The sequence below is a fragment of the Melanotaenia boesemani genome, chromosome 14 (genome assembly GCF_017639745.1).
Source record: "Melanotaenia boesemani isolate fMelBoe1 chromosome 14, fMelBoe1.pri, whole genome shotgun sequence".
In the NCBI taxonomy this organism is placed as follows: Eukaryota; Metazoa; Chordata; class Actinopteri; order Atheriniformes; family Melanotaeniidae; genus Melanotaenia; species Melanotaenia boesemani.
This window is the reverse complement of record NC_055695.1, coordinates 17725060-17743869: the sequence shown is the minus strand read 5'-3', so window position 1 is coordinate 17743869 and position 18810 is coordinate 17725060. Positions and strand designations below refer to the sequence as shown.

The 18810-nt window shown below is 37.7% G+C and overlaps 1 protein-coding gene across 1 annotated transcript; it reads right to left on the bottom strand.

Moving 5' to 3' along the window:
* Positions 1–1272: 1272 nt before the first annotated feature.
* LOC121653441 (desmoglein-2-like) lies at positions 1273–18328 on the bottom strand. Its single transcript, XM_042006925.1, has 14 exons — positions 18203–18328; positions 13013–13135; positions 12448–12603; positions 11543–11684; positions 11039–11199; positions 8843–8977; positions 8415–8600; positions 7022–7542; positions 6787–6929; positions 5622–5843; positions 4621–4863; positions 3939–4069; positions 3512–3805; positions 1273–3255 (listed from the first exon to the last, which is right to left on the bottom strand). Exons 1-14 carry the CDS (start codon positions 18245–18247, stop codon positions 2098–2100), a joined length of 3660 nt encoding a protein of 1219 aa, XP_041862859.1. The 5' UTR covers positions 18248–18328; the 3' UTR covers positions 1273–2097.
* Between the last annotated feature and the right edge of the window lie 482 nt (positions 18329–18810).

Here is an 18810-nt window from a genome sequence, read left to right as displayed (position 1 = left end):
TGTTTACAGTAAAAAAATAGACTGACCTCAAATCAGTGCAGGATGATAGTACTAAATTGGCTGGTTGAGATACGGCTTTTTAAAATTACATTTTAATAGTCTAAATATTTTTTAAATTATTTTTTAATATAAGTATGAGCATTTTAGGTCAATAGGTCATGTGACCAACTGATCCAAAATCAGTGCAGGATCATGGTACTAAATTGGCTGGTTGAGATACACCTCTTTTTATTACATTAGCCTATGTATTTATTTATTACATTTTCATATCTATTTCACAGATATTTATTTCTTTATTTCTTTTTATTTTTTCATGTTAATATTAGCATTTTAGCAGAGTAATCTCCAGGTCATGTGACCCAGTTAAACAAAAACTGTGCTGGATAATACACACTGTACATTTAACTGTCCCCAATAACTCATCTTTTGTTTTATTATAATTTATCAGCCATCCCTGTGTTTTTACCGTAAAACTTACAATACGAGCACACTTGACCTTATAACACACCTGTAAGTTTATATCGAAAAGATGGTATATCATTAGTGTAACGTCTAATATCACTGCACTGCAGTTTATGCAGAGAATAAAAAAATGCCATGTAGACCAGCTGGAATAAAGGATTAATCCATTTAGACTTTTATTTATCTAAGAACTAAGACTTTTTAATTATCTAAGAATATGTTTGTTTTTGCTTGTTAGTTTTCCCCATCTTGCTATAAGGATGTCACCTGATTTATCAGCCTTATTGCTGATATAGATCCAACAGAACTGTCACTAAAGCATCAGCTCCTGAAACGAAGACTAAAATGTTTTCATATCGAAACTATTTAAAAACTGCTCTCCTCTTCACTGCGATCAAAACGACCAGGGAAATATGCACCAACAAATCGCACGCCAGTGAGTCACTATCGGCATTATTGACTCATCAAACCTCGATTGTTCGTTGCCTCCAGCAGCTCATTACACATTTAATTTAACTTCCAGTAATAAAACATCACTTCTTGAAACTGACTTCGGCTGGTGAAAGCTGGGCGGGTCCGTCTTTCCATTTCCAGGTTGCCAGGTCTCTGGGCGCGGTTCGATGCAGGGCCGTAACTACGTTTTTGAGGGCCCTAAGATTAAATTTATAATTATAATTTTTTTGTGAGTTAATCTTTTATTTCAGTGCTATGAAATGCTTTTGGACTTAAAGATTAAGTGTTTTTAGAAGTATAATTTAAAGAGAATGAAGATATTTCAGACAAGATAAAAAAAAATCCTCCACTAATTCCAATATTTGAGTTTTTATTAATGAAATATAAATTTCTCTCACAGGATGAAGATGAAAGCTGTCATTTAATCATAGCAAACATTTCCCAATCCCAGATTGCTGCAGACAAAAGAGAAATAAGCTTACATAATACAGAACGCCAATTTGGATAATCAGAGAATCAGCTTCTAACTCCATAAGCATTTTAAGTATTTATTTTGCCATTTTTTATGCTTGTTGCCCAACCATTTAGAGCATGCAAAAAGAAATATATTTTACAGCTACACAAGTTAATGACCAGAGTATCAAAACTTATTTGCCAGAGATCCATGCGTGTCTTTAATAAAGTAAACTAACAGTACATTTGCAATTTTTTAAGATTGCTTTTTCACATCTATCTTTTACATTTAGTCAATAGCTGATGTTTGCTGTCTGTCATTCATTTTGCTTTCTATGCCAGAAAACACTTAAGTAAAAACATTATTTTCAACAAAAAGTAATCCAGCCTTTCATCAAAGTACCTTTGAAAGAATTGGATTCTACAATGCTCTTTTTCCTTGTTCACTCTAATGCTGCACATAACTAGCAAACAATAATACACAAATCATGCTTAAAAAAGGTGAGAAAAAAATTATCTTTCATTTTATACTATTTCATCATCTACACTTTTAATATCACTGCATTGCTAATTTTAACCAGAGAAGCCAGAGTTTTGCAAGCACATCCATCACCAATAACTGTCTTGAATAACTTGAGTCTCATAAACTTCCCTTCACCTGCAGGTACAAAAAATAAATAGTCTTTGTGGTATCTGGGAAATGTTCACCATTGTACAAGCATCTCCCAATCAACGAACTTCTCTTGTCTCTTGCACCACAACTTTTCGGACAGTGGGGGTTTTGCTCACTTTGGTTGAAGAGGATGCGCTGCCGTTGCTGTAGACGCTTTGCAAGCCAGACACCTCACTCTTTTGGAGGACACCTCTTGTCTCCTGAATCTGCAGACCTCCACTGCTTGCTGACTCTCCAACCATCAGGACTCTTTGAGGTCCTGACAGTTCTCCTAGCTGTAGAGTGCCTTCCTGAACATGACCGGTTTGGATCCCCTTCACCACCTTCATTGAGCCTACAGGAACCTTGCTCTCAACAACCATCATAGGCTGGGAGCCAGAGAGGTTTGCTGTGTGAATCAGGTTGGTATAGCTTCCCTGGATCCCGCTGTTATTCAACAGCATTGTACCAGAGCCTTGGGCCTGTCCACTGGGCATAAATGTTTGCCCCTGAACGATAACTCTTTGGGTCGGCCCAGTCTCTGTGGAACTTACCAGTACCATGTCTTGAAGGTTGGTGGCAGGAGCTTCAGCTAGTATCATAGCATTCTGGAGCTGTGGCTGGACAACATAGTGCATTGGCTGCAACATAGGGGTGGTGGTGTAGTAAACAGGCTGTTGCTGCTGGAGTAGGAGCATCTGACTTTGATTTCCCAACTGACTTTGATTTACCAACTGGCTTTGATTTACCAACTGGCTTTGATTTACCATCTGACTTTGATTTACCATCTGACTTTGATTTACCATCTGACTTTGATTTCCCATCTCAGCTCTTGTTGAGGTCATCCCTTTCCTCACTGTGCTGTTGCTTTCCCTGACCACTTGTGAATGATCAACTACTTCATTGACCATGGTCTGCTCTGCTCTGGTGATGGTTGGCTGCCGCATGGGTGGAATGGGTAGTTGGTGGCCAGTTACCAAACTCGATTCTGTTATCAGAGTACTGGATGCAGATGCAGTGGGTAGTGGAGTGGGTACATCTTTCTCATCATTTTTCCCTCCGCATATCTCAGCAAGAGTCTTGAACTTTAGCCCAAGATCATTTAGAAACTGCAGGTCGTTGTCTGATTCGAGAAGGCTGCAGCAGCCCACTGAGCCAGCTGAGGATCCCTGTCCCTCATTGCCGTACACCAACAGACTATCCTTCACTCCGAGGTCCTCATTTCCACTGGTCACCTAAAGATGACATTAATGTTTTATCTTTAATGTCAAATAAACATAGCACCTTCAACAAGTCATAAAAAAAATCTTAAATTAAAATCCACAGTTCACAAATATTGCAAGTTGGTGGAAACACCAGACATGTGTTTATATAAGAGCCCCAAATCTATTCATTCACAGTAGGTTACTTAGTTTGAAGTGTGTAAACACTGCAAATTACAAACTTTTCTCACGCAACTTTAAATGTCCCATAGTTCTTTTGATTCCTCACCTGACTGTAGTATCCTCTCAGAAAGTAGTCTGGCAGAGCGATGCCATCAAAAATTCCTCCACCTCCTCTTGATTCTAAGCCATCAGACTGAGTGTACATGCCACTGCCCTCCATATAGCTCATCCCCAACATCCCATCTTTCTGGCCACTTGCATAAACATCTTGAAAGGCAGCACCATTCATTCCATTCATGGAAGCGACAGACTGCTGCATATCAAAATTTGCCCTAGGTGCCATTTCCAAGTTCTTATAAGCTGTGGCCATTTGTGATGGCATATTCAGCAGCGGCACCTCCTACAATAGAGCAGAGATCCAAATGTTAGAAGTGTTATTCTTAAAAGTGGTTGCAGAAAAATATAATGCAGCTTTCCAGCAAACACTGAGTAAAGTAGCACATAAAAGGTAAAGTGATCGACGTTTGTCTTACTGCATTGTCTCCCTGCTGCTCAGTGTGGTAGTTGATGAGGTGTGACTTTGTGTCAAAAGGCATCTCAGCAAAGACATCTGGAAAACTGGAAGCACCCCCACATTGGCAGAACAGCAGCAACAGAGGGATCACTATAAAAAATAAAAATAAAAGTGGTGTTAAGGAAGCACTAATTTTTCAGGGCTGTGTGTAGAGCTTTGTCAGGTAAAACAGACAGAACTGGTAATATTAGACATTGGGTTTGAAAAAGCAGTGGAACATCGATGGTGGTAACACCAAACAACGTACATCCAAGTCTCCTCACAGTTCTTGAGGCTACAGGTTTCTGCTTAACAGTGGTTGTAGAAAAAAGAAATAACACACTGCATTCTTTAGTGGAGGAGGAAGTGAATGTATTCGTTATATTTACATATAATACAACCCATGTTTATTTTTCTCTTTTGGAGCAAACTGGGAAAGTTGGAAGTGCAGACTTTTAAAAATTTCTGAACTCCATCATATTCGGTACAACAGAAAGGAAGCAGAAAAATCACATAATGCTTAGCAACCTCAAAATGTCACCAGGTTACATTTTTGCATTTCAGGATAAAGCCTGGTCCTGGTAGAAGTACAGCTGAGGTGGAAGGAGTTAAAACTTCTATCATATGACTTATCGTTAGAATCAGAAATGTGTCACACTTACATAGTAACAGTAGCAAGCCCAGCAGTAGTAGTCCAATGGCAGTAGGTCCAAACGCTGATCTTTTTTCTGGCTGACCACTGGAACCTCGTTTTCCACACACAACTCCATCCTCACAGGTGCAAACACTGACAGTCACCTTCTGTGGTTCTGAACAGGCCTGTCCCTGCTGGTCCTTCACCACAAGTTCCACCGTGTACGAACCAGGCCACATGGTGTTCTGAGCTCTAATAATGGCGGCAGTTTCTGCCATAAACAAGACATTTAATATTCATTATTCAAAGTCCACTTAATAGTCATTATAGTAAAAGTTTCATTTAAGAATGACCCATTATTTGTGAGGCTTAAAGCAACTCACAAATTACGAGTTGAATATTGAACTCAACTTTAACCCTTAAAAGACCAACTCTGTAACTTTTAAAGCCTTAAAATTCCACGTTCCATACTCGTTTGATGGCACAGCGACATCTAATATGTGCTTTTCTTAAGCCATTGCTGCCTAGTAGCATCCCACGGCTGAGAAACCACAATATGCAACTTTTTTATCTGGAACGCTGTGTGACATTAAAGCTGAGTTTCGCTTTGTGGACACATCACGCTAGCCAGAAGATGTAAACAAACCAGCCATTTAAAATGTGTACTGTGGCTGATTCAGCAAAGAAACGTTAGAAGACATTATCAGAGGGAGAGAGGAAACAAAAGAGAGCCAGAGACAAAGCAAGAGCTAAGACAAGAGTCAAGATAAGACTGTTTTTTAATGTCAAGAGAGAGCTCACAGTACAGATAGGATGCAAGGTGCCGAATTAGCCTACGATAGGGGGCTAATTTGCCATTGCTGAGAAAATGGCAAAAGTTAAGTAATACGTCTTTAAGCCCGCCAAGACCGCCTTAAAGGGTTAATAGTGTAACAGATCGGTCAGACAGTCTTTCTAAATCTTTTCAAACTTAATGTGTATTTGTATATTTACATCCAGCTATGACATATTTCAACATATTCTCCTCACCGTTGAGATGCTCCACTTGCCATTTTCCGTCAGTGCCTTCAGGGACGATGGTAAACTCAAAAGGAGCTCCATTAGGAAAAACATCTTCATCTACAGCACTAACAATAACACTATTCTTCTCTGTACACAGGCTCTGGAGTTTGCTGGTCAGTTCGGGGCAGTGATCATTAAAATCTTCCACCTGGATAGCGATGGTGCCAGTGGCTGTTTTAGCTGGTAGGTCTGTATGGAAAAAAAAAAACAGAAAAAACATACATTTCAGTCTCTTTATTTTCTAATGGTTCCTTGCCTTTTACAGGTTTCTTTATAAACATGGCTACACAGACATTCAGGTAAATTACTCCTATTAATAAAAAAAAAACTAGAATTTTTCTTTAACTGGATGACTAAGTTGAGATAGTTGTGAAATCCTGCTATATTATATTAATTTAGTAAATATATGCATTAAGTTGTAACCACATGGAGACATAATGATGACAGAAAATGAGGGTTTAAATATGGATCAAACAGGTAAACACAGTTTATTCACGAGTTGTGATAGTTAAATTTCAGTTTGACCTAGGAATAATGCTTTTGGTGATCTGCAGCTGAAAATGAGACTCTGCTTTATATCAAAGTCCTTGTAACATGCTTTAGTTAATAGGCCCCAATATCTTTAGTTAAAGGTGCTCTAAAGTGCTTACAAAAAGACTATTAACTTATTTAATTACTGTAACAAATGTAAAGCATCAATACTTGCATTAGTGCAATGAGGACATTTTTAGATAACAAGATACTCATTATCTTTGTTTATTCTTCATGAAGATTTTTACTGTTACTATATCAATAGAAAGTTATGCATGATCTAAAAACTTTTAAAAAATCAAAAACCAGTAAATCTAAGGTGGGAGCAGTGCCTTGATCATGCTGAACAATATGTTCTACTTTTATCAGGTATTTACTTGCTCAGCATTAGCCATTTTGGTTTGTTTGACCACCTTTTTGTTCACTGGTAATGTGTGATCCTGTAAAAACCACATGATTAATTGAAAGCAATTGAACCAAGTCCAGATTGTTTTAATGGTATGGTTATATCGTTTTTCCTCCAGATCCCTCCTCAACAAAAATGTTACAAAATTAAGAGGTTTAGTACATAATTTTATTAATGTTATATATCTATATGTACCTTCTGAAATGCAGAGTACTTGGGCAAAATATGTCCCGTTGACTAAGAATGGAGACTCTCTATCAGGTAGCTTGTTCAGCGAGATCTCAGCTGTCTTTGGGTCAATGGTTAGCCAGTTGTCAGGGTCAGATCCCTTGGCATACCTGAAGCAATAACACCATATGTCAGTAAGAAAGTGAAGATGACGTTGTAGTTTTAGCGATAAAGATGTGTGTGAGTGTGGGTGTGTGCAGACCTGACTTTTTCAGCTGGTTTCCCAGTGTCTCCGTCTAATGCAGGGTACTTGGCAATAACTTCCTTTATGTTGATGGAGTGGCCTCCTTCTGAGATGGGAATAGCTTTGACTTTGGGATCAAATTTTGCTCCCTCAGGCTGGTTCTTCACATTGATTTTGAGAGGATAGGTTTTGAATCCTCCACTTTGCCCAGATGATGATGATCCATGTATTCCTGCACCAGAGGCACCAGGCGCACCACCGCCGGTATTGCCACTACTGCCACTACTGCCACTACTGCCACTACTGCCACTACTGCCACTGCTGCCACTGCTGCCACCACCGCCACCACCGCCACCACTGCCACTGCCACCACCGCCACCACTGCCACTGCCGCCACTGCCACCACTGCCGCTGCTCGGACGTCCTCCCCCTCCAAAATTTAAGGTAGCTCCACCATTGGCTCCATCACCAATTAATGGAGCTTTGTTCCTCACTACAAGCCCCAAGTCAAGGTTCTGTATATTCTCATAATCCATAGGCTGAAAAAAAAAGAGACAACAACAAAAAAAAGGCAAGTTTTAACTCATACGAAACTTTTACTTATACAAAATCCAATGAAATGAGGGCTGATGCACAGAAAATAGAAATAGTGGTTTTATCTGCATCCATGTTTGGTCCATTTTCACAGACTTAATATAATTTATGGAAAGTAAACAATCACCAAAAAATGAAGGGTGCTTTTAAAATATAATGCACTTTTCAAAGTGGTAGGCATATCCTATTGATCAAATGGTAAAAACAAAAGCAAATATCTATTTTTATTCTAGCTGGAAGGCAACGAACAGGAAAAATAAAAAGTGGATGAATGCAGTTCCAAGGCACTGCGTTTGGTTTGTACAGCAGAAACGTGAAGAAATTTGTATTGAGTATTTCAGACCACATACGCTCTATGAACGACATGGAAATCACATGTTTTATGTTATTTTTATTTCACCATTATGATACTTTTTATTCATAAATCTGCATGTATGGTGCATTGATCCCCAATTTATTTAGGTAATTTCAATTATCAGCTGAACTGAATAAAACAGAAGTCAAGATTCCTGCAACCCTGATTTGGATTAAACAAGCATAGAAAATGGATGATTGGATGGACGGATAGATGGATAAATATTCTGGTAATACAATGTATGTAACTGCATGAGCCACAATCTTAGTTCTGATATTACATGTGTGTCCATGAGCAATGTAGTCTTTAACTCAACACTGGATCCTCGTGACATGTGAACTGCTGTCAATCCTCGTCACTTTCTTAAGTTCTATATTTGTGTCTTTTCAAAATTGGTTCAGTGCAAATGACAAGTGACTGAGCTAACAGAACATTTATTCTAATTAATAAAAATTACAGTACCTTTTCAAGCATGAGGATGCCTTCATTGGTGTTGGGGTCTGTTTTTATGCTGAAATATCCGGCCTCATTGCCTTTAACAATATCAAACACAGCTTCCCAGTTCTCTGTCCCCTGCTGGTCCAAGTCCTGTGCTTTGATTCTCATTACTTCCACACCGTATGTGTTCTCCTCAATGTTTCCTTCATACTGCAAATAAAACCCATTGCAAGATTAAAGAAATTGGGTTTAATACAGCAAAGTTCATTTGCAAAACACATTCTTAAAATAATTGCTGATATATAAGATCAGTAACATTATCATATCAAGATGTTACTGTATTCTTAAACACTGAAACCAACTGGAAACCTACATAAAAACATTAACTAAATGTACATATATACATAACAAAACATGTATATTTGTGTGTTCATTATAAGAAAGAAAACTACCATCTCTTTCTCCAAAGTGGGAGGATTGTCATTTACGTCACGGATATTAATGGTAACAGTGGCTTCTCCAGAGTTGCCCTCTTCTTTGCCATTTAAGTCTCGTCCAATCACCTTCAGAATGTATTTATCACAGCTCTGAAATGAAACACAACAATATCTACTTAAAGATTTTCTGGGCAGTGCAAAACTAGTTGAAAACATTAACTCAAGAATTTGTTGAATTTGTCAGTCAAATAGCTGAAATTATCAATAGGTATTTTATCAGAAAGCTACTCTTCCTGAATAAGGGGAACCTGCAAGGTTATTGGTCCAGACAACAGAGCTTAAAAAATAATTACAGTTGGAAATTGTAGAACTATCAGTGTCAGCCCTCTTTTTATGCCAAGAAGCCCTTTAGATCAGGTAAACATTGGGTTTTGAAATTAGTCTTAACGAATCTTAGCATGCTGTATTAGTTGCAAAGGAGGAACTGAAAACTAGTTTTGACTTCTCCTCCAATAGCACATTAGCTGTCAGTTCACCTGTCCGCAACTCTTTGGAGGTTTGTTTTCCTTACGGCAGTCTCCTATGAAAATTCAGTCTTTATCTAGGTACATGTACTAATCGAATCCTTCATTAACATTACACTACAACTGAAAGACTTCTTACAGGCTCTTCTTCTATTAATAGGTGTGGATTGTAACTGTGATGGTGAAAGAAAGAAACTGAAAGACACAGATACCCTACAGAACAGCAATTTAAGCAATAATGAAATAAAAAGGAACTGAGAAATGAGACAGACTCCATTCTGCCATTTCTAACTGTAAGAGTAACCATTTTTAAGTTTTTACTTTTCACAAAAAATGGTCTGACAGCAACTTCAGAAGCAAAAATTTGAAAAGTGCAAAAACTATTAAAGGGACATCAAGCTTTGGATATTCCAGAAACTTGGTATTACTGTTCTTCTTTCTCCTCGTGCCATTCTGCATGACCAGAAAATGAATGTCCAGTTATTGAATCCTAAAACCTGCTCCGAGTGTTGTTTCCAGTGTCTCATATGGTCTCTTTCCACTCTCCTTTTTCTAAAGGAATTGGTTGTGGCTGCTTCAGCCAGTTTCGTTGGCGATTTGGTCTAACAGCACTGACATGACTGGATGTAGAATTCCACTTCTTTGTTAAGACATAAGTATAACTACTAAGTACTCATTACTTTTTCACAGACATAAAAACACACCCAGTAGCCCATTTGTTGCGCTGGAAGTTGACACAGCCAGGCCCCTGGCTGCACCTGGGATACATCTCACACTGCATGTGACCTTAATTCTCCTCCATGCAGATGGTGAGCCCACATGGAGATGGTACTCTGTTGTTTCTCTGAGGTAGGAGGGAGACTTGGGAGCCAGGGTCAGCCACCAAGCACTCACCAAGAAGTTCCTCCTCCTCCTAGAGTTCCTCCTAGGGAAGTGCCCTAGGTTCCTGTATAGCCAAAGCCAGAGTTGTAATCACATTCTCACCACACAGTCTAAGTAGTTCATGGTCTGCTGGACCTGGCCAAGGCTGCCCCTTGTCACCAATTCTTTTCATGGTGTTCATGGACAGGACCTCAAGGCACAGTCAGGTGGATAGGGGTGCCTCATTTAGGTACCTCAAGCTTCCATCCCTGAATTATTCCATAATGTGGATCTATTTGATTCCTCAGGTCATTATCTGAGGGCGTACTGGGGCGGTTCTCAGCTGAGTGTGAAGCAAAGACAAGGCAATGAAAGAAGCTCATACATTCAGAGAGAGCTTGAGCTTGGCATGGAGGTAGTATGTATTCAACAAATGTCAGCTGAGGTGGTTCAAGTGTCTGATCAGGAAGCCTCCCCTTTGAGATCTTCCAGACACATCCTCCTGGGAGCAGATTCCACAAAAGACCCAGGACTCACTGGAGGAACTATACTGAACATCCCCTCTGGCCTGGGAATACCTTGGGATCCCCCAGGAGGAGATGGAGAGTGTCATTGGGGAAAGGGATTTCTAAGTTGTCCTCCTGAACCAGTTGCAGCTGCAACTCGGACTCATGGGAAGAAAACGGACAGATGGATAAACACACACACAAGCCACTGAGTCACAAATACCTGCTATAGCTCAATAATAAAAAAGAAAGAAAATTGCATGAATAAATAAATTATTTTAAAAGAATAAACAAGGAACTGCTGTCAGTATTATTCATACTTCTCTGTCCAATGTAGCCTTGTTGACGTAGATTGTACCATTTCGGTGCATTCCGAACATGTCATGAAATGGTGTCTGATCCAACAGAAAATAGGCAATTATAGAATTATTATTTCCTGGTTCATCAAGATCAGTTGCTTGGACTGTCATCACGGGAGTCCCTGTAAAAAAACAGCATTACATGAATCACTAGTAAAACTTTTTTATTCAGGCTCATGTTATCAGAAGAACAGCATGAAACTGTTTAACTGTAAAGTTTATCCAGAAGGCTTTGTTTCAGTTTTGTCTTAAAACATTACATTTTTTCCCTTTTATTCAACAAAAAAAATACACTTAAAAAATGTAAACTTTATTTTTTGCATGATAAACAGTGATCATTTTTAAATTCATGATTAAATCTATTTTCATTTGATTTTCTTTTTTATTTAAGCTTTATTTAACCACAAGTCACTCAGAAGAATTCTCATTCCATCACATATTACTGTGAAAATGTGCAGCACCAACCTATAGGACTGAGCTCATCCACGGCCCCCGGCGCGATTTCTCCAAACGTCGGTGCATTGTCGTTTTCATCTTCAACTTTGATTCGTAGGTCAATGCTTTGCTCAGCAAGGCTGCCATTTAGGAATCTAGCGACACCTGAGAGCTGAATGAGCAGCAGATTAAAAATGAGAGGTTATTGTCTTTGTCATTTGTCTCCACATAAACTGAACAGGGCATAGCCACCAAATATTTCTATTTCAAACAGGAGAATCAGCAATTTATGACGTTTGGAATAAGATAAAAAATAAAGTTAAATGAAATACCACAAAATATAGTTTGACACTTTAAAAAATAAACAAAATATTCATGCAATAATTTTCTAATCATTGAAACTGTAGCAGATTCTGGTGACAAAAGGGCCCAGAATGGAGAAGAGACAAACATAAAAGCCATGCTCTGGAATTTTATCAATTAACAACTGTCACAGTTGGATTTTAAACAGATGATCAGGAATTAGCTCTCCCTGAAAAAAGACACTCCTATTTACAAATTATGGGTTTGAATATAGAACGTTTGAGGCAATTTAGGAGAGGGACCCTCCTTAATCATAAATCTGCCAGTAGAGCCATGCACAATCCGATCAACTCAAACCAAACTGCCTTTTAGTCCCTAAGGAATCTAGAAACCCCTTTGGAGTTATAATGGGAGTCACATACTAATGGGTGACTCTCAGACCCCCCTCCAAACCCTCCTAAAAAACTACTATAATACCAGATCCCCTGGTGAAGATTTGCAGATTAGATATAGGACAAGACAGACATGTTACTTTTATATGAATCGACTTTTATGTAAATGTGTTTGTCTCTCATACAAAATAATGTACAAACAATATGTGTCATTTTTAATAGCTATATATATAAACTCACATTGTACATGGGGATATCCTCGCGGTCCAGGATTTTGGTCACACGAACATCTCCAGTTATATGGTCGACCACAAACACATGGAAGGGCATCTTGTTTGCTCCTATGCCTTCCAGGGAGTACCTTATAGGTTTTTCACTTTGAACATCTGAGCGAATCTGAAACAACAGAATATTTGTTCATTTCACCGAAAAAAAAAACAAAGCAGTCAGTTTTTTTTTGGTGCAACAGTCTGTTTTTTTTTAACTTTCTGACATTCTGGTAGCTGGTTATTGTTACCTTTCTTTGCAGATTTTTATCCGAATATTAGTTGCACAAGACTAGAGTTCAGAGGATCTGATGTCTGGATTTTAATTCCTGCAGATATGTGACTTAATCTGAGCTGCCTCTATCTCCAGATTTTAGAAGTGCTTACTTTTTGGAACTTGATTTCTTCCTATCTGTTCCTGTCCACTGAAAACAGTTTCTGTTTTCAGTATCTTCAGTTCAAAACATGACTTAGAAAATGTAAATCTCAACTTAATAGCTGCACACTAAGATAAAATTAAATCAACCTCAGTGACTCACCTTGGCAAAAGATTCCATTTTAGTGTAGTCCACATTTTCCTTTAGAGCTTTTGGAGGGAGAACCCATTCTCTTCTTTTTCTGATCAGATTGTTTTCGGAATTAGCCCTCACCTCAGCAACAACCTGGAGGTGTAATACAACACAAATTACTCCACATTAAAGGCACACCTGACAGGAAGTCAGCTGCACATCTTTAAAGGCTGAGACATCAGTTATCCCAGCCATGAGAACCATGAACACCAAACTTCAAAACTCATGAGCATGAATAAAAATTAAATTAAATCCTAATATTGATAAATACATAAATCGTAAATACTGATGGGTGCCTCTGATCCTGTTGTGTCTGTAGGATTTACGTTGTTAACTACACTTAAATCACACTATGCAGCTTGGTTTACTTAATGAAAGCTTTTCATTTTTCACTGATACAGACATTAAAAGGTTTTTAAGTATAGAGCTAAAGAGATATGGTGGTGTTGTCTTATAAAGGTTTTATTAAGTGTGACAAAGAAATGTCAAATTAGCATGAGAAAGCAGAGGATATTGTTTAGATAAAATGTCTATTGCACAGGTGTGATGATTGATGAGAAACTGAATTAAAAAATAATTTCACTTGTTCTTTGTTATAGTCAAACTAAAGCATTTTTAGTAGTGACAGTATAGATGTGCATCAGTGTCCAAGACATGGATTACTTCACATGTGTGATGGCACCACTGGTGCAGAGGTGGATTTTGGAACTTTGGAAAGACATTTGCAATTGTCAAGATGACGTCTGAGGGTATTTCAGCAGGACAATAGCAGACTTCATTCTGTACAGAGTGTGTGTGCTTGACTGATCTGTCTGTGGCCCAAATCTGTTTAATATTAAAATATATTGTCATATTTTGCTGTAATCTTTTGAAGTGGTCTTGCGCCACTTTCAGAGTTTTTCTTTGGACATGGTCTGATTTTTTTTACTTATTTTCTATCCAGTTCTAGTGCTGGACTATTTTCAGAGGAATGTGTTTTTTTCTCTTTTTTTTTTTTTTATTGTTGCTTTTTCATTTACTTAACATTTATGTATGAATCATTTATGTGTGAAGAGCCATGAAACAGTGACATATTGACATATATCAACTTAGCAAAGAACAGGTTTAAATAGGATCTTTAAGCTCTTTGTTACTAGCAGCCTATCGCAAAGAGACACTTTTTGTTCCCATAACTGATGATGACACCTATGAAAAATGACAAAGAAAGCAGAGTTTGACAGATAGAAAATAGTGTTTATACAGTAACAAACCTGGCATATCTCAACATGATGTGCATTGTGCCCTTAAAAAAATATGAGGGAACTGGACAAGAGGAGGACAAAAGAAGAAGTCAAGCCTAAAATCTACAGCAGATGATTAGTATCAGATTTGGTAAGTGATGCCCTTTTAACCCATAGGAGCCCGATATGACATATTTGTCACATACAGTTTCTGAGACATTTTGCTTCAATTTATGGTATAAAGTTTGCTCAAAATCCTGTTGAACACAATCTGATACTTTGTCCCAGAATAGATAGCCAGAAGCAGAAAACCATATTGTAATATTTTTAATATATCACATGGGAATAAATTATAGATATCCCCCCTAAAATATGTTAATTTTTTGTTACAATTTATTACAGGGCCTAATAAAGACCTCATATTTAAATAATTTGACTTTTTTTACTATTTTTTCATGGGTCGGGCCTTAACGGGTTAAAATAGGTCCAAATCCATCAAAGACCTGACACAAGCCTTGAGAGCTAAATTTGGACCATCTGTTGGCCAATGCCTCATCAGAATTTATCTCCACAGAAATGTGGCTGTCAAGAAGCCAATATTAAGGAAGCTAAACAGGTAGAAAAAGCTGATAAATAGTAAATGATACAAGAACAAGAGCAGTAGCAACATGTCTTATGAAGTGATGAATCATCCCCAGAGGCCAGACCTCAACATTATTAAGTATGAGATCAGAGAACAGAACAAAAGGCTGCCAACAAGAAGAGTTTTGGACAGTCCTTCAAGAAGCCTGGATACAGAGAGAAATGACAAGGAAGCTGGTCTAGGAGCATTCAGGTTGTGCTGAATAATAAAGCTGTTCAGAACAAATATTGGCTTTTAAACTCCTTATAATTGGATAAAAAATTTTTTCCTCATATACTGTATTTACATCTAGGTTTGCACGGTTTGATAAATCATTTAATCTATTTTCACATTTTTTCTAAAAGTATTTGAAAATAATAAAAAAAAGTATAGAAACATTTGTCCTACAGCTCTATGTGGTTCGACATGAAGAGGAGAACCAGATAATAATTGTCAGATTTCTGAAGGGTAGCTGAAATCTTGTATTCAGCTAGAAAGGACACCGATTCCTTGTGCAAAGCTGCTAATTTTAGTATCCTTAGTTCTCAACAACTGATTGGTAATTTAGCACGACTGGAAGCCAGTTTTTGTTGCATTAAAACAAATCCCATTTTCTGAAAATGGGGTTTGTAAATGGAACTAATTCTGATAACAACCATCATCTCGACCATGTGGGGATAAAAAACATAATTCTTTTAACAGGGTTGAATTATGTGAGAAAGGAGGAGTAAACTTTATATTGTCTAAGTATTCATCTGTAATTTACTGTGTGGCAGCCTGTGTGAACGAGAGGCCAACACACCCCAACTCTCCCTCAGACAACTATTTGTCTCCAAGCCAGCTGTGTAACTGTTCAGACAAGCTATTATTTTCTTCAAACTTACAAAGAAAGGAGTGGCCTTACAGTCGTTGAACTGTTAAATATTTCTTTAGCTTCTAGCTGTTTCCATTGTGGTATACAGAACTGGTGATTTCCGTAAAAGAAGCTACAGTAAAGACAGTTTAATCTGGAATTTTGTATACCTACGTCATGGTCTACACCAGGGCTATTCAATTCGGTCCTACAAGGGCCGCAATCCAGCAGGTTTTCCATGTATCCCTGCTTCAACACACCTGACTCAAATTAAATGGATCTAACAGCCAATCAAGTTCTGAACAATGACTAATTAATTTGAGTCAGGTGTGTTGAAGCAGGGATACATGTAAAACCTGCTGGATTGCGGCCTCGTAGGACCGAATTGAATAGCCCTGGTCTACACCTTAGTTTCCCACACACCTGATGCGTGAAATGTATGCCGATACATACCATAACAACTCTGACTAGTTTACTTCTTGTATGTCTTTATATGGAAATTATAATTCAAATACTGTATAATGCAATGATCATTGATAATGATCATTTTTTGCTGATATTATTGCTAAGAGTGGCAATAATGCTCATGCCTTCTTTGTTACTGATGACATGTGAACTAATCCTCCTGTGTCAGTAACTCTGGAACTTCCATCCAACTGGGCCTGTAATGAGTTTGCTTCTTTCTTTACTGACAAAATTCAGAAAATCAGGCAGTCATTCACCGCTACCAAGCCAGGGGCAGGACATCTACATGCTGCCACTCACTCAAATTGTGAAAAACAGCTAAATATATTATCACAGTTATGCTGATGACACACAAATCTACATAACTATCTCACCAGGAGACTATAGTCCGATCCAAACTCTGATCAGCTGCGTCGATCTAATTAAAGATTAGATTCAGTTAAATGAAGACAAAACTGAAATAACAGTTATTGGAGCCAAGGAAGAAAGATTAAAAGTCAGGTTTATTGTACTTTTTTAATGCTTCCTTCACCCCGTTGTCATGCTTTTAATGTTTTATGTAAAGCACCTTGAATCGTGTTGTACATGAAAATAAACTTGCCTTGCCTTGTCAATCTCCCTTTTGTTGATCCTGGAGGCTCCCTGCAGGTGTTAGACTCTTCATTGCTCTTACACATCCGATTCCAATTAAATCTTCTAGTTCTCCATATCCATAATATAATAATGGCCCAATAATCGGATCCAGACAAGTAGGGAAATATCAGAAATGTGCAGGGCAGGGGTCCTCCAGGAGACCAATTTGGACAGCCCTGATCTTAAACACTGCACACCGTACTAGCAAAAATTGTCACAGCCACAGTTTATTTAATAGATAAACTACTAATATCCTTGTTTTTCTTTTGTTTTTTCCATATATTACTCTTTTTTTTTTTTTGCTTTAATCATTTTGTGTTTCTATTATTTCGAATACTTCCATTAGACTAAGACGGTTAATGTTGAGGTCCACTGCCTGGTATGGGTTATGGAATGCTCTGCCTACAGGCCTTGAACGGAGAATGCTGGAAAAATTAGAAATGACCCTGTACTGTTGCCCACCTTATGACAGGAAGAATGGAAGAAAATAACTTTTCATCACTTGGTATCCTAAATGCCAGAACATCTTTAAAATTGTCAGGATAAGGAATGGAAACATTTCAATGGTAAAAGATTTACACAGTTTTTTGTTTTGTTTTTAATTTTTTGTTTGTTTTGTTGTGTGTTCCAATTAGTTTAAATATTAGAATTTGTGTATAATAACATAAGAGAATGGGCCTAAAATATAATCTACACATAAATAAGAGTGAAAGTGAATGTAAAAATTGTTAGGTTTTTTGTTTGTTTGTTTGTTTGGTTGGTTGGTTTAGTTTAGTTTTCTTAATCCACAAATAGGTATAAAAAAAAGAGAGAGAGAGAAAAGAAAAAGAAAAAGAAAACAGGCACACACAAAACATTTTCTTTAAAAAATAGTCAGATACACAAACTGGACTGAAAATGTGCAAAATAAGCTTTTCTACCACATTCGTGTCTTTCATATAATGCAGAAACAAAACCAACCACGTCTTGCTCTGCTTTTTTTTTTTTTTTTTATATATGCATATATACTTATAAACTGTTCAGAGAAAACCCCAACAAAAAACATTTCCTGTTTCTCTAAAAGCACTTAATAGGCTACTGTTTGTTGGTATCAGTGTAGATTATAAAATGAGAGAATGTCCCCAACAACAGAGGTGTAGATAGAGACTTCTATGGTAGTTAAACTGATGTGTTTACTACAACTTTCCTGTCAGTACAGGGAAAATGAATCTTTTCTCCCGGAGCAATGAATGTCAGTGGCTTAGGTGTCACATAAACGGACCGGTGTCTAGTAGGAACAGGACATTTAAAAATTCAGTAATGGTTTGTTTTTGTCGTTTATCTGACAGCGGAGAAAAATAATATAAAAATTTACATTCTGGACTCACCGCGAATAGCAGCAACACAAACAGCAACGAAGTAGCGCGAACCATGACGAGATAAAAGTCCCGAAGCAGCGACACTTCCCGTCTGAGCGGACTGGAGATGCGAGCCAGGTCTTTCACGGACAGACATCACACCCCGCCCCCAGGGCTTTACCGGGGAAAGAGCTAATTTACCGACATGCCTACACCTGTACAACAACCTAACAACAGACTAATAAACAGAGAAAAGCCATAACTTTTACCTCAGTTTAATTTATTTTAACTTTGTGTTCATCTTATTATCAAAATAAGTAACAAATTTGGGCAATATGTTGGACTGCCTATACTGGTGTCACTTTGTACCCTACGTCACGTTTTTGTCACCTTATTTTTACTTCATGTGACTCTATTTATTTACCTTAATTCATGATAGCTACTACACTTGCATTTAATACATGTAAGTGCTGCCGCGTCCCAAATTTCCTTCTTATTTATCTGTCATTATTTGATGTATACGGATTAAAACCCCATTTACATTTCTTAACTAATGTAACAAAGTGCTTCACAAAGCAATAGATTAAATTAAAATAAAGCAAAAACAACCAAAATACATAAAAAAACTACACTGTTTA